This window comes from Macrotis lagotis, chromosome X (genome assembly GCF_037893015.1).
Source record: "Macrotis lagotis isolate mMagLag1 chromosome X, bilby.v1.9.chrom.fasta, whole genome shotgun sequence".
NCBI lineage: Eukaryota > Metazoa > Chordata > Mammalia > Peramelemorphia > Peramelidae > Macrotis > Macrotis lagotis.
Genome location: NC_133666.1, coordinates 246,589,321 through 246,606,346, shown reverse-complemented (window position 1 = coordinate 246,606,346; position 17,026 = coordinate 246,589,321). Strand labels below are relative to the sequence as shown.

General features: G+C 34.0%; 1 protein-coding gene across 1 annotated transcript in view; it reads right to left on the bottom strand.

The window, feature by feature from the left end:
* The window catches only part of IQGAP2 (IQ motif containing GTPase activating protein 2), a 347,950-nt gene that overhangs the window by 152,417 nt on the left and 178,507 nt on the right, over positions 1–17,026 (bottom strand). The window contains exons 4-5 of the mRNA XM_074204624.1: positions 7,167–7,244; positions 5,048–5,124 (exon numbers count right to left, since the gene is read on the bottom strand). Of these exons, the coding sequence (XP_074060725.1) occupies positions 5,048–5,124; positions 7,167–7,244 (155 nt within the window). The remainder of the gene's footprint in view (positions 1–5,047; positions 5,125–7,166; positions 7,245–17,026) is intronic.

Sequence of the window (17,026 nt, the reverse complement as noted above, 5' to 3'; positions counted from 1 at the left end):
GCCTTGGGCAAGTCACTTAACCCCATTTGCCTTGCAAAAAGTAAAAAAAAAAGTCATGTAAAGTGAGAAAACATGCATCATCCTGAAGTTACCATGCTTCTAAGCTTATTAAACTGATTAAAATAAGGAAGGCAGACTCTGGCTGTTCCCCTCCTCTCTTCCTTCTCTAATTCTATACTTTTGTGATCTTCATACTTTTACATAAATTAATTCCACATCTAGCAGTCAAATTAATCTCACAATTTTCATCAGGATGTCCAGCTGATACTTTAACAGATCAATAACTTATCCAAAACCACTTATCCTTTAAGTTTCTCTATTTCTGTTGAGGATTGTTTAATGGTTCTTAATGGGAAGCAACATAGAATTCTGGTCTAGGACACATGACAGATGGGCTTGGGAAATATTATGGAAGTAGAGGCTATTTAGAAGTCAATTAAAGATAAACTACACAAGCACACATGAGAGCTTTTTTTTTTTTGAGTGTGTGGTATCACTTATGATGATCTCATCAAATCCAACTAATGAAAATTAAGATCTCTACACTGATGATTCTCAGATGTGCTTATTGAACTATAACCACCAGGTTCCAAATGCCTTTTTCAATATCATGAATTGAGGGGCAGCTAGGCAGCACAGTGGATAGAGCACTGGACCTGGAGTCAGGACAACCTGAGTTCAAATCCAGCCAAAGACACTTAATTATTACTTAGCTGTGTGACCTTGAGCAAGTCACTTAACCCCATTGCCTTGTGAAAAAAACAATATCATGAATTGCACCTCCTATAAACATCTTAAACTCAACACATTCAAAATTCTCATTTTATCTTTCTCAAATATTCTGAAAGTTTTATTACTGTTAAGGGCACTAACATTCTCCCAGTCACCTAGATTTACAACCTAGCTATTATCCATGACTTCTCACACACTCTCTTTTTCACACACCCTATAAATCCAATTTGTTGCTAAATCAGTGTTAACATTAACAAATCTCTCATATACTTACAAGTCTCCTCTCTTCTGATACTGTTGATACCCAAGTACATTACCCTCATTACCTCACACCTTAATTACTACTATAGCCTTCTAGTAGCTTTCCCAAATTTGAATCTCTCCATACTCCAGTCCATCCTCCATTCAGCTGTCAGATCATCGTAAAGTCTGAGCATAAACTCCAGTGACTCCCTATCACCTCCAGGATTAAATATAAAGTTCTCTATTTGACATTCAAGTACTTCATAACCTAGACTCTCCTACCTTTCCATTCTTCTAATACCTTACCTCCTCCCCATCCTTTTTTATTCTGTGATCCAGTGACAATGGTCTCTTTGCCATTTCTAACACAAGACACTATCACTCAGTTCCACCTACTTCCACTGGGTGCCCACCAAGGTTAGAATTCTTCATCTCATCTCCACCTCCTGGCTTCCTTCAAGTCCCAACTAAAAACTCATCACTGCACACATCTTGGGTAAATCATTTTATCTACCTATGCCTCCCTTCTCTCATTGATAATATGGTGGGGCTGAAGCTTATAATCTTTCAGTTCCAAGTCTGATAGGCACTGAAGTCAATACTGCATTGTTAGAACACGGTAGACCCCTTATCCTACTCCCAGGTAAACTTTCTAGACAGAACCTTGAAAGTGATACCTATGGAGAAGAGGCTCAGCCATCCCCAACTTGATATTTGTGCCTTCTTCTATTTGTTATCTTCAATCTATCAAATATAATATAGCTCATTTTTACATTGTGGATCACATGTTGTCTCCTCCCAGACTATGAACACCCGGAGAGCAGGAACTATCTTTTTTGAAGCTTTCTTTTTATCCTAGGAAAAGGGTCTGGCATATCACAGGCATTTAAGTGTTTGCTGACTATTGAATGATGAAGAGAAAAAGAAAAGAATAAAGGGATGTGATTGATTGATTGAATGAGTAAATGAATGTATGAAAAGATGATTAAGTTCTTACTTAGGTGCAAAGCACAGTAATCAGTACCGCAGTAAGAATGGAGAGATGAGAAGAGGAAAAACAGACCTCAGTTCTAAAGGAACTTAACTTCTAAGAGATTGAAATATGACAAATCAGAGGTTTCAACCACAAACCAGATGGAAAAAGTTTCATTAGGGTTTGATTAGGGTTCATCATCTGAAACATCATTTCTACTGATAAAATCATACCCATTTCTGATGTTGAACAATTTACTGGTATCAAGTACTTTAGTGCTGAAAACTCTTGTCTGAATGTTTATATTAATTGTGACTGCAAGCATGTTAGAGAAGCAATTGCCTGATTATAACTCCACTGGAATTTCTTTCCTCAGCAGATGCTGCAAGGATCTAGGTTGGAAAGCAGGGTTTGTGGTCTGGGGGACTTCCCAAAGCTTTTGGGTTGGGCCTCCCAAATGATCTCTATTAGAGATTTAGGGGAGTGGTGGCAAGCTAGGAAGGGCAGTGCCTTGGCTTCCTTGGCACATGCTGTCTCCCAGTTCTTTTGAGCTGCCGTGCTTCTGCAGTTCAGTTTCAGGTAGTGGGGATGGCTGGCCCTCTTCTCCATAGGAATCACTTTCAAGACTGTCTAGGAGGTTTAGTTGGGAGCAGGATAAGGGGTCTAGCTAATGCTAACATTGCAGTATTGGCTTCAGTGCCTAACAGACTTGGAGTTGAAAGATTAAAAGATTCAGCCCCACCATTTTACCAATGAGAGAACTGAGACTTAGGTAGATAAAATGATTTACCCATGATGTATGTAATGATAAGTAGTCATCAAGATATGCTGCCAACACCTCAGATACTAAATAAATACTCCTATTGTATCCCATTGCCTCAGCTGCTGAACAATCACTATAGATATCATATGTAACTAAGAATGCCCTCTCAGAAAAATTATTCCAAGAGACTTTGTTATACAATACTTGTATATGATCAGGAAATTTTAAAAAAGCTCTTCTTTGTTTATAAAACTATTTAAATTATTAAATCTTCTTTACAACTAGGGTAAATTTAAGTATTCACAAGCCTAAGTAAAGCTCCATAGAATCTTGGGAAAGAGACAATGACATCATCCAAAAGGAACTTAACCCATCATCACTCTTTAGTGGCTTAACATAAAGTCCACACGTCCACTTCAGAAAATCACTTCAACTTTGTTTGAGGCACTTGATGATGAGAAGGCTATAACCTTAAGAGTTCTGTACCACAATACACATTCACAAGATGAGGCAGGTGCTTGACCAGACTAAGACAAAGCACTAACTTCAGCATCTAAAAATGACAAATTTGGAGTTCTTGCACTATTTTATGACAAAGAATCTAAGCCGCATATAAGAGGAAAACCTTTCAAAATCAAATAATTCTCTTGCAAAATTTAATCTTTTTAATGAGAGTTTTTCTTCATCAATTTCATTTGCCTTCTTTTCTTTCCCCATTCAATTATTACTATTTTATTTTTTAAAATGAAGAATTTTCTTAATGGTTTTTATTTTATATCATAGTAATTTCTGAATAAACAATGACCCTTCTCTGAAAGAATAAAGAAAAGGAAAGGGAAAAGGGGGAGGGAAAAAAGGAAGGAAGAAAAGAAAGGAAGGAAAAAAGAAAAGAGGGAAGGGAGGTGGGAAATAAGGAAGGAAGAAAGGAAAGACAGTTAAGCAAAATCAATATATCAACTGCATCAGTATATACCTATAGTTTCCTACCTCTCCAAGAAAGGAGTAAAATGTGTTCCATGATCTTTCTCTTGAGCTGAGATTAGTCATTGCAATTAAACAGCATTAATTTTCAAAGCCAAATATTTTTGGATAGCATACTAATCAGAATCTTAGTTGGCATAAAGTTACTTTTGCCAGAGATACAGACAGATAAAAGTGGGGGAGGGGAAGAGAAAGCTCAGTTATAGTGAATACAAAAATTATATATATATAGTGAAGACAACTTCATGAGTCCTACATGAATTATGCAAATCCTTGATCTCTTATCAGCTATGTGCTAGCACTCTGAATTTCTCTGCTACATTAATCAGATTCTTCCTTCCATTAGTTATATGTTCGTATGTCTTATTCCACCACCATCCCTATTAGAAGGCAAGCTCCTTGAAGACAGGAACAATTTGAAATTTGTGGTTCCCATGCCTAGCACAGTGTCTAGAACATAACAGCCAGTAAATGTATGTTGAATTAAACGAGATGGGATTGTCAAAAGAGAACTGTTGCATCACCAATTAAGGCTAATTTATACATCATAACTTAAACTCACTTTTAGAAGTCTGACTCCATAAGGAACTACTAGAGAAACCAGTTTTTTGACAGGAAATAAGGCAAAAGAGTCAGGAAGAAGTTAATATAAACTCCTAAGTATTTTATATGCCAGCAAAAAGACTTCATCTAACAGGAAATACAAAGCAGATGTTGTAAGCCTAATTTTAAATTGTAATTAGACATTATGTATTGAAATTTTAACTATGAATACATAGTATCTAAAACCACAGAATAAAATCTCTTATAGAAATTATTTCTATAAGCTCATCTTTTAATAACCAATAAACAATTATACCACTAAATTTGTATGTTCCTCTTTTAGCAAATACTAAATCAAATTATAATAATTTTGCAAAATTAGAATAAATTACATAACAAAGTTGCTTTTGAACTTCACACCTCACACAGTCTTCAGTATACTCTTTTTATTGAATAGGTAGATAAAAGAAACCACTTTTGTCTTGGAAATTTTATGAAATATTCAAGTATTTGTGAATACAAGAATAGGAAAAATCAACACAGTTGCAATCATTTGTTTTGCTGTTGTTATTATTGTTATATACAGATTAAATCTAACTGTATTTGGAAGAATAAAAGCATCACAACTCAAAAATTTTCAATGACTTAAAATTATAGTTATAGGAAATATATTAATACACCATTAAGTTTTGAATCAATAAACTTACAGTATCTAATAAGGGAGTTTTTAGACTAAGAAATTCAGAGAAGACAATTTTGCTCAATCTATCACCTGTGGTGACTTGTGTTACCTTAAATCTATTTTTTCCTACCTTAGTGCATGAATACAATATATCATTCGAGGTATGTTTTTCCGATCATAGACATCTGTTGTTTCTGGATAAAAGATCTGAAACATAAAGAGGCATTGATATTTCATCTATTAAAATAAACCTTTCAAAAATGAAAAAATACTCATATATTGTGCAAAACAATTAAATTTAGAATATCCTTGCTAGACTCAAAGTATTTAATGAGCATTGGTGATTATTCATTTATAGAAAATGAATTTATTTTTGGTATACTTTACTCCAAAGACATATCTATTATCTATTTGTTTCATTCTGCGTGGATTTTGGCTTCTTCTCATGTCCACAAAAACATTTAAAAAGCACCATCCCCCCAAAAGGTGAAAATGCCATTGACATTGCATTGAATGAAGTTTTCCCCTCAAGAGCTCATCTATCTATAGGCTTACTGTTTTCAAAGACCCTGTGGATCTGGGAAAGTTTTAACTTCTTTGGGACCATTGTTTCACTCCACACAAGCTTTAGGATACCCTTTTTAATTGAATAGGTGGACAAAATATATCAATTTTATCTTGGATATTTAACGAAATATTCCAAAACTGATTTATAATAAAAGTTATGGTTATAATAAAAATGAGGGAAAACAGACAGTCAAAGTACTACCCTCATGTTGCAGGAATATTAAGGGCTGAGTGGATCATTTAAAGACAATCTGTGAAACAAGAAAGAGTACCAGTAGCCACTTCAGCGAAACGAATTGACCAACTTAAGTAGATTTTGCTACAGAACTTGCTTTTATACTTAAAAGATAAGCAAGTTTCATTAGGGTTTGGCTATCAGAACCAAATGCAAAGTGCCAAAACTGCTATTCCTCACAAACTTCTTTTCAATGTTCCATTAAGTTACTCTCAGTTTGCTCATCTGTAAATTAGGTATAATAATAGTACCAATTTCCCAGGGTTATTGTGTGGATCAAATGAGATAAGAAATGTAAAGTGATTAGCACAAAGACTGGCACATAAAAGCATCTAGATACAGCAAATCTAGCAAACATAACCCATTGGATGAGCTGGTGACCTTATTAACCTCTTCCCTGCCAAATTTTTTATACTTAGAATTTCTACTTAAGTTTTTTGGGAAATCTATATTAACACTTTAAATTAAGAAAACTCAAGTTCATCTTATCAAGCATAAGTAACCAATGCAACTATTAGGAAAACATGCTGACTCAAAAGGGAAAGAGTAGATTATTTTAAGAAAAAAATAAAGCCTTATATAAATTTTTTTAAATAAAGCTTTTCACAACAATTTTTAGTTTCTTTGATGACTTTAAAAATGTATGTTTATGTAGACATTTTATGATCCACATTTCTCTTTCTGCACACACACACACACACACACACATATGGTAGCTATATAATTATGTGTCTGACTTTTTATTTCAGCAGCTGAAGGAAATCCCTAGTGAGGAAATTCCCTTTGTAAATGCACATGAGCATCTCCAAATAATATATATTAGATACTAAGCATGCATACACTCTCTCACACACACACACACATACACACACCCATACATACACATACATATACATAAATATATATATGTGTATATATGTGTGTGTATGTATGTTCTTTATATATATAAATATTTACCTACACACACTGAAAGAAATTCATGAAAGTATGAAGCCCCAAATAGGTACTCCAGCAGTCATTTCCTCTTACTTTCATATGAGACTGTCCCTAAGTCATAACCATTTTTTAAAATTTAATTTAATTTTTTTTCTAATTACATGCAAAGGTAGTTTTCAACATTCATCCATTTGCAAGTTTATGAGTTCCACATTTTTCTACTGCTCTCCATTCTCTCCCCACTACCCATGGCAGTGAAAAATCTGGTAAAACCTGCACATGTACCATAGAGTTTAATATATTTCCATATTAGTCATGGTCATAATCATATTTTTAAAATTATTTTCATATTTTTACAGAAGGTAGGAGAAATAAGTGTTGTTGATTTTTTAAAAATTACTTTATCTATTCTGATTTCAATCCAAAATATATATGGAGTTAATTAGGACTAGAATCTCTGAGACAGCTCCTTACTGGGCTTATCCTCAAGCTTAAGAATTTCAGGGCTTACCTTAGGGAGCCCAATGGATTCCATCGCTCTCAACCATTGCACAGTATTATCTGTATGACGAAAATGAAGTCCTGACTTCTAATGGAAAAGGAAAGAATAAAAAAAGTATAAGACATTTGAAATTATATTCTTCAACTATATATCTACATGTTGTATTTCTCTGAGAAATATAGTTATGAGTTGCTTCTCTTTTTAGGCTAAGTTGAGGTATATCAAAGGAAACAAGGTTACAGCTAAATCTTACCAACTATATATAATATTAGAATCTTGCCACTTGGATTGGAAAGTTTTTTCATTGTATTTCTTTATTTCAAAATAAATTTATTTTTATACTCATTTATACATTATTCTTCCTACTAAAATGCACTCCACCTTAATAATCATTTTAAAAGACTTTCATCTTTAACGTGCATAATCCTGCAAAACAAATCTCCACATTAGTTTTGTCTGCAAATGTCTGTCTTTGAGCTCAAAGTTCATCTATCTTCAGTCTTCTTTTCACCAAATATGATATTACCTGCCACTATTATGATTCTTAATTAATTCTTAACTAGACTTTTTGAATAACAGATCAGAATTTTTATCTCATCTCAGGTTGCTGCCAGGAGATGAGGAGAGTTACCAGGTATTTGGAAGCAGAGAATAGACAGTCTAGCAACCTCAAGAAGGCATAAACTGAACAGATATATAAGAAAAGGGACCTGCATTATTATTATTATTATTATTATTATTATTATCAGCACAACTAAGGGTAATTAAAAGCAATAATAGATAAATATACTGTATACATTTATTTCAAAATATGAAATTTTAAAAAAATTAATGCATATTAACTTAACCCTCTTAAGACATGGATGCCATCTATATGGCTAATTTTGAATTAATCAAGAAGACAGTCAAACTTTTTTTTTCTGTCCTGAAATAATTCTGACCATTTCTAGTACCATTTCCCAGCTAGTCTTTCATTGTCCATTCACTATTTCTGGCTCTATTGACCTGCTGTTCCAGATTCTTTGGCTTAATGTTTCATTTTTTTGAAGAGAAGATACCTTAGGCTGTTGTTCGTCTTCATTACAAGTTTAAAGCACATTAAAAGAGAGGTGACAAACTGCCCTTCTCTTTATTCTTTTGTTTTCTAGGAGTCCTACTGTTAGTTTTCTGATTCTTTTCATGTACTAACATTCCATAATTAGAGCTAATGACCCTAAAGACCATTTATTTAAGAACACAATCATTATACTGCCTAACAGATGGCTAACAAAGCCAGAAGCTTAGGGGTAAAAAATTAATCAGTTACTCTATTTGAATTATAACTAGTGTATCACTCTTCATATCTGCCAAACATCCTAATAAGCATGCAGATTTTTCCCCTTTTTTTCAAGGCCAGACTCTGGATTCATGAAAAAGATATGATCTATTAAGACGAATTGATACATGCAATTGAAATTCCTACTTAATATCTGTGAGGTCTTGAGCAAATCACTTAGCTCTCTAGGAGCCAGTCTTCCCATCTGCAGAATGAGGAGGACTAGATGACCTGTAAGTTTTCTTCTAATGCTAAATCTATGATCCCATGTGTATACATAGTTACAAACATCATACAATTTAGTACATTAGCAATAATTGTCAGCTGGGGTAGCTAGAGGGTGCAGTGGATAGAGTGACCAAGTCAAGAAGACCTAAGATCAAAATACAAAATAACTCTGTGACTCTAAGCAAGTCACTTATTCCTGTTTTCCCCAGTTTTCTCACCTGCAAAATGAGCTATAGAAAGAAATGGCAAACCACTCCAATATCTTTGCCAGAAAAACCCCAAATGGGGTCATGAAGAATTGACATGAATGAATAACATCTGAATAAAAACAATAATTGTCAAACTGGATTGACAACAGAGATAATATTTTTACTTCTTGTAGAGCCCTATACTACCTAACAAGGTGCCTGGAATTAAGGATATATAGAACAAATATGTATTGTTTAGTAGATATTCATAAATAGAGGTATAAATTAAGGAAATTAGAAATCCCATCTGAAAATTTTTTTTGACATTCCATTCCACATGATTTGATAAATGAATAATTTGTTACATTTTTTGAAGGGCAGAGACATGTAAATACAGAGCACCTACTCTTCTTCCTGTGTATGACTCTACAAGATCAAAGCCAAAAGAATCCTATCAGCTATTATTGGATTTTTCATGATTCAAGCATAACTTTCTGAACAAGTGATATTCTACAGAATAAAGGCAAAAAGGACAAGATAAAAATGACCAAATCTAGACCCCTCTAAAAATGGAAAGAATTAGATTTCTTATAGCATCATGAGATTTAGAACTAAAAGGGACCTTAAAGAGTCCATCTAGTCCAAGTCCTATTGAGGAGACTGCATCTCAGGGAGATTGAGTGAGAAAATGGATAAATTGCAACCTCTCAATCAATTTAGAGCTCTTAAAACTGAGCTGAAAACTTTCATTCATATTTGGAGTTAAGAAAATGTTGATTAATGCTCAGTTAATTTAACTGAATTAGGAAAATTCCTTTTTGTCCCATATTCATTATTTTCTAAAAAAACTATCATCATTCAAAATTATTCAACCTTGAAAGTTCCCTATCTGAACACCATCACCTATCCCATATCTCTTCTACTGTATATTTCTCTAAAATTAATTTTTTGTCCATCTCCTCTGTCTGACTGGACCTCTTGCCCTCTCAAACCCTCACATCTATATCTAATGTATCTGGTAATTTCTAGAAGAGAAATGTTTATAACCTCAGTAGTAGAAATTCAGTTAATTCTATCTTAATGGAATTCCCTCACCCTTAAAAAATATTCATTTGCCCCTTCCTTGAATTGCTCTTAAGTATGGAACCAGGAGTCATAATGACAGCTTTAGCTACCCAAGAGAGAAGACCTAGGAATAACTGATGTCTCACCAACATGGATCACTTCTTGTGCCACTCTCTATTCAGAGGGACTGAGGTCCCCAAGTGACATCCCTCATTGCCTTAATCCCTTCCCAGTTCCCCTCTGGAGTTTCATCTTCAGGATAGAGAAAATGTCCTGCTATATTTTCCCTGATATCCCTGCCTCCATTGAGTGCCTTTGCTAAACCAAATCTCTTATGTCTCCCCAACCTTTTTTAACTACTAAAAACTGTGACTTCTTTGGAATATAAAGTTCCCAAATAGGGAAATTCCCTCTTCCAATATGTCAGCAACAATTCTGCAACTTATAATCTTTTTTTTCTTTTTTTGGGGGTAAGGCAATGGAGGGTTAAGTGACTTATCCAAGGTCACACACAAAGTAATTATTAAGTATCTGAGGCCAGATTTGAACTCAGATACTCCTGACTCCAGGGCCAGTGGTCTATCTACTACGCCACTTAGCCTACCCTGGTCTTGAAGAATTGTCACATAGGCAATATAGGCAGTATAAATCAGAGGTGGGACTTGAACCCAGATCCTTGTGACTTAAGGCTAGCTCTCTATTAAACCATGCTATCTCCTTGGAAACATGCCAACTTTGGCACATTCTATTAAATTAAAAAATAAAAAGATTCTTGTTTTCAATTGCCTCTAATTTTAAGCTTCTTAAATTCTAGCTATGAACTTTAACAGATGATTAAGAATTTTAGAAGACTGAGTGGAAGTTTCTGCTAGATAGCTACAATCCTGCTCAGTTTCTTCTGTGACCTTGTGAATTTCTTTCATATAACTTCAATTCTCACATAAAATATATAATTCTTGCATCTAAAGACTTTTTTCTTTTTTTTAAATAAAAATTCAAATTTATTAAATGAAAGTAAAACAGACATCCACAAACATATTTGTAGGTATAATAAAGATAAAATTTATTAAAAATCTTTAGTTTTAAAAATAAAATTTCTTTCTATATAAAAATATTCTATTTTCCCTAGAATCAAAGATTTACCACAAAATAAAAAAGCATATAAAAAATTAAGAAATATCCTAAGGAAGTCAACCTCATTGAAAGTAGAAAATATGATGAGGTAAGCTCTCTCTGAAACCCCTAATTTTGTCTAATGTATTAAGAGCTTTCTGGGGATTGATTATGATTTATATGAATTCCCAAACTTCACTTGCTTCTGGACTCCAGGGGACCAAACAATTCTGACTTCTACCTACCTCTTCCAGCTTTATTTCATATCATGGATTCTAATCTTTTATTTTTGTCTGCCTTCCTTCTACTGCCCCCATGTTTCTGCATTCTTTAACACCTCTTTTTAGTATTGACCTCATTCACCATTTTCATTTGTTAAATTATTTCCTTTCTTTAAAATCCCAACTTTGACAACTCATTTTTAATTTTAATTTTATTTTTTTTCTAATTACATGTAAAGATAGTTTTCAGCATTCATTTTCTGTAAGATTTGGAGTTCCACATTTTTCTGTCTCTCTCTCTCTCTCTCTCTCTCCTCCCACCCAATGACAGCAAGTAATTTGATATAGGTTATACATAAATGAGCATGTTGAACATATTCCCATATTATGACTCATTTTTTAAAAAAAAATTTAAATTCAATTTCATATGTTGATTCAAATTCTTCCACTCATCCTTCTCCCTCTCCAACCCTTTAAGAAGGCAAGAAAAATAAAATCCATATGTATATTCCTTGACCCTATCCACAACCCCCACCCAAAATTTTTCTTAGTACTTTGTTTGGAGTTCTTTACATTTACCTCACTTCTTTTTGAAATTGTTCTTTATGCATATGGTTCTTCTTTAACTACAGGAGTCTGTACAATATCTTTCTATATCCAACACAAAACAGTTCCTTGCACATAATAACAGTTTTTTTTGCAGTTAATGCTTTTTCACAGTTGAAGTACACCTTTGCACTCAATTAGAAATGATCTCTAGAGAAAGTTCTAAAAGAAGCCAGTAAATACTGTCATGAACCTCTTAACTAAAAACTTTTATTATTTTATATATCCCTTCCTTTTAATAAAAATGGATGTTTCTAATATTAATAAGTTTATCCTATCGACATTTTGGACAGGCTGAGAAATTTTGCTAGGCTTATACATGTTGGACCTAGAAGTTCATGTCACTTTGCCAAGGTTGATGTCACTGAGAAAAGAACTTGCTTGCTAAGTAATGCTAACTCAGATTTTCCAGAGTTCATATCATCATAGAGTTGAAAGGGTCCTTAGATATCATGCAGTCCAATCCTGTGTCTGATGAACAAATTCATTCTACATGATTCCCTAGCTTCTAATGGAGCATTGCCAGTGATGGTTCACAAATTTAAGAAAGCACTCTCTCCTCTTATTTTTTTTAAAGACTGGGTCTCCCTGTCTTTCCCAGACTGAAAGTAAAGTGGCTACTCAAAGACTAAATTTCAATAATAATTAGTATGGAAATTTGAACCCTTTCCATTTTCCAACTTGGGAAGGTTCATATCCTCCTACTCCCATCCCTTCCTCATGAGCTTACCCCATTTATGCTGGAATCTAATTCATTTTAGGGTTACTGCAACTCAGAACTCTGAAACTCAAACAAAACAACTTTTGCCAGCAGCAGGGATTACAAGTGTGGACCAATATACCCAACCTTCACTCTATTATAAGAAAAAGAATTAGATTGGGAGGCAGAGGGTGAAGATTTAAACAATGAAACTGACTCCCTCAGATCTTGGATCACAAATTTTCTGGGTCTCAGTCATCTCATCAATAAAATGAGCAGATTAAATTACTCTTTTTGGTGTCAAAGATCCCTTTGACAGTCTGGTGAAGCCTCCAGACTCCTCAAATAAGTTTTTTTTTTTTAAGGTATAAAATACAACATACAGGTTTACAAAGAAAACCAAGTGAAATGAACTACAATTAGGTATGAGAGCACTGAGTAAGAAGACTCCAGTTCAAATCTAGCCTCAGATATAAAACTTTATGCGTATCACTTAACCTCTGTTTGCCTCAATTGCCTCACCTCAAGTGCCTCAAAAATGGAGTTAATAGCATCATCTACCTCACAGTACTTTGAGGATCAAATGAGATTATATTTGTAAAGTACTAGCATAGTACCTGGAATATCATTTTTAATAAATAAATGTTTATTAGATTTCCTAGAATGAACAAAGTAAGCAGAACTTAGATTAAAAATGTGAAAACTAAATGATCTTATATCCCTTCCAGTTTTAAATTTATAAAACCATGAAAAAATGAGAGCTGAAAGAAATCTAGAGATTATTTAGTCCAAGAGAGAGTAAAGTGACCAAATACAGACAGAAATGCAGAATTATTTATTTTTTAGGGTTTTTTTGGTGAGGCAATGTGGTTAAGTGACTTGCCTAAGGTCACACAGCTAGGTAATTAGTAAGTGTCTGAGGCAAGATTTGAACTCAGGACCTCCTCACTCCAGGGCCGTTGCTCCATTTATTGTACCACCTAGCTGCCCTATATTAATTAACTTCTAATCTAGAATTGTCAGTATAGTATAGTGTGTTCAGAGATAGTCTGAGAGTCAAGTGAGTAAGGCCCTTGTACCTGTCATCTTGGACACCTTCCATCTATGTGAACTCAGAATCTCGGGAAACTATAAGACTGAATTGTGGACAAGTGGTGATCTGCATTGTTGAATGAGTTGATTCATTGGGAGTTTCCTATACCAATGAAATCACAACAAAATGCAATGCTATTTTCATGATATCATATTGCTTCTCCTATAAAGATATAAATTTGCTTTATTAACCTAATCCTATTCTATATACAAAAAATAGGTTGTATCAGACATAAAAAATATGGTCAGTTTTAAGCTGGCAGTGACTTTTAGATCAAAAATCACATATTGATACTCCTATGAACAGAAAGGTTCAATTGTCCAACTTGATTACTAATTACTGTGGATTCTTAGAATCTTGATGGCAGAAGGAAATCAACTTTTAATAGCAAAATTTATATTTCTTGTTTTACAAATAGCACCTTGACCCAAAGATGCATTCATTCTAATATTTATTATGATATACAAAGCCCATTGCTTAATCAAAGATAAGACATGACTAATTAGACTAATCATTGCTTTAATGGTCTTAGTCCAATTTGCCCATGGAAAGACAGTCTATATTTTTGACCATCAATTTCTGTTGTTCATTTTCAAGAAAACCAATGGCATCACTGCCGATGTTTTAACTCAATGTGAATTAGATTCAAGTGAAGGAGTTGAACAAAGTTATCAGCCTCATCCTCTCTTCCAGAGTCATTAAAGTCCAGAAGCAAGATAGAATGCAATGGGTGACCTTGATATCTACAGTGTCTAACCAACACTTCACAGCATGTTCTTTAGCCACCTTCATAGCCATTGGAACAAATTATTCCCATCTGCCCATTCTACTAGGGAAGTCTTTGCAGGCTTGGGGTAGATATCTCCCTGATTCATTGAAGGGTTTGAGGTTACCCTTGAGACTACACTTTTTCTAGTGTAGTCTATCTGCTGAGATAGTTTTACCAGAGTGTGTTCACTGTCCATGCCACAGCTACTTTGAGTCACAGGTGAGAATGGGATGACAGGTGAACACCAAAGGTTGGTGAAAAAGGGTTCAGTAAGCCCTCATACCAGAGAGGCTACTCCTGAATACCTAATACCTCATATATGATTCATCATCTCTAGGTAGCAGATCGAGGAAGTTAACCAGGAATTAGTGCCCTCATATTAAAATACTAAAGCATTCTACTGTTTCCCCACAATGAATATGTAATATTACTTGAAAGAAACTTTGAGAAATACTTTAATACTGGATGTTAAAACTTTCTGATTACTATTATCTGTCTCATTTCATTCTGACAAAGAATTAAAGAAATTTAAAATCAGTTTCCATTATTCATTTTTCTAGTTAATTTTTAATACCAATACGAGACATTAGCTATACCTCCCCCTAAAAAAAACACTCCTTTGACTGTAAATGGGGGCAATTTCTTGTTGTCTCTTTTCCTTTGGAACATTAGTTACCTTTCTTTAGCAACGGGGGAAAATCCCACACAACAGCTGGCAACAACCTCCTCCCTTCTGCCATTTCCTTCCCTTTCCCCCTCCTTCCTCCCACTATCATTTCTCTTCCAATGAATCCATCCTGTCTGTGAACAAAAAACAGTTGAAATAGGATGAAAAAATGTTTGTCCTCAAATGGACTTCATCAGTGTTATCACTATGTAAGGTCAACAGGCTTTTTCTTATAATCTTAGTTGTTGAAAGCATCCTTTCCCTTCCATCATCAATTTTGAAAAATAAATAAGCCAATGAAGAAAAGACACCTGAAATAAAAAGTCACTCAAAGAAGACTCAAATAAGTCAGTGTCAAAGCCTCAGTTTCTTTCATCTGTAAAATGACAGGTCTAGACTATCGTCTTTACAAGTCCCTTGCAGTTCTTAATTTATCATCCTCAAGTCTATGAGGGCACCAGGTGGCGCACTGTCAGGACTAAAGTCAGGAAGGCTCGTTTTGTTGAGTTTAAATTCAGCAGATACTCAGATCCTGGACAGGTCATTTAACTATTTGCCTCATTTCTTCTTCTGTAAAATAAACTGGACCACAAAGTTCAAAGCATTCCAGTATCTTTGATAAGAAACCCCAGATAGGGTCACAAAGAATGGAAATAAATTAGCAAAATAGTCTAAGAGCATAAACTTCAAAATTCATCACATGTTCTGAAGAGAAAAATATCTCCCAATGTGAATTAATCTGGTTTAATTACAATTGCAAAATATACTAATGACTTAATTGAGAATTCTCCTACTCTTGGAGACTTGCCTTCGTTGTTCTTGCTGCATAATCACTAATAGTACAAAATCATTAAAAAGCCTATGCCAAACTGTACATGTATATTTTTTCATGTCCAAATACACACATACTTATATTCAACTACAGGAAATAGTTACCGTTAAAGGCAAAGATATTTAACAACCACACAGGAAACAACAATGACAGAAATTAACCAATTCTGTTTTAATTCATCATACTCAACTTAAAGTTACTTTTTTTTCCACTAAGTTTCTTTGACTAGGCAAGAAATGGTTAGGTCTAATAAAACCTGCTGTGAAACTGAACCATATTTGTAGAAATACTAAAACCTTACTATTATCATTATCACTATACATTTGCATAATCTTTAAAATTTCAGAAATTTTTATACATTATCTCATTCATAGAAGAACACATTGGGATTATAACCTTCAAACATCAACACAATGAGCCACTACCTATGATTCTCTCTTAAAGACTCTGCACCTCTGATTTTCATTATATAGGGTACTCTTAACGAATAGATTCCCTCTATGAAAGTACTTGTTCAGAAACACTGAGTTAAGTGACTCAAACCCAAGTCCTACAGTCTGGGACCAGGTCTATACCTGCAAAACCAATCTTCCTCTCAAATTAGTCATAATCACTATATTAATGTTTTCTTCTTTCTTTAAGAAAAAATACAAACCACAACTCAAATGCTTTAAGTTATAGACTATAACTTTGAAAAGAATCTATCTATAGAAATGTTGAATAACAGAGTAAATGAAGTGATAAATGTGGAAAATTTCAATTTTCACCTAATTCACATGTTAATGAGTAACTCGATTTCTCTGGGTTTCTGTTTTAGACTTATTAGATCAAGACTTAGTTACAACTTTCTTTAAATAGAAATGAATTTAATTTACTTAATAAGTACTTAGCATATAAAACTTCTATACTAAGCTGAAGGGAACATATGGCTAAAGGGATCTAGTTTTATTCCTCAAGAGCTTCCATTTACATAGCATTTTTCAGTTTACAGAGATTTCAAGGAACAAATTGTTTAGGTGATGCGTCTTACAGTGGGAGAAGTTACGAGAGAGCTATAAACAGATGCCACAGA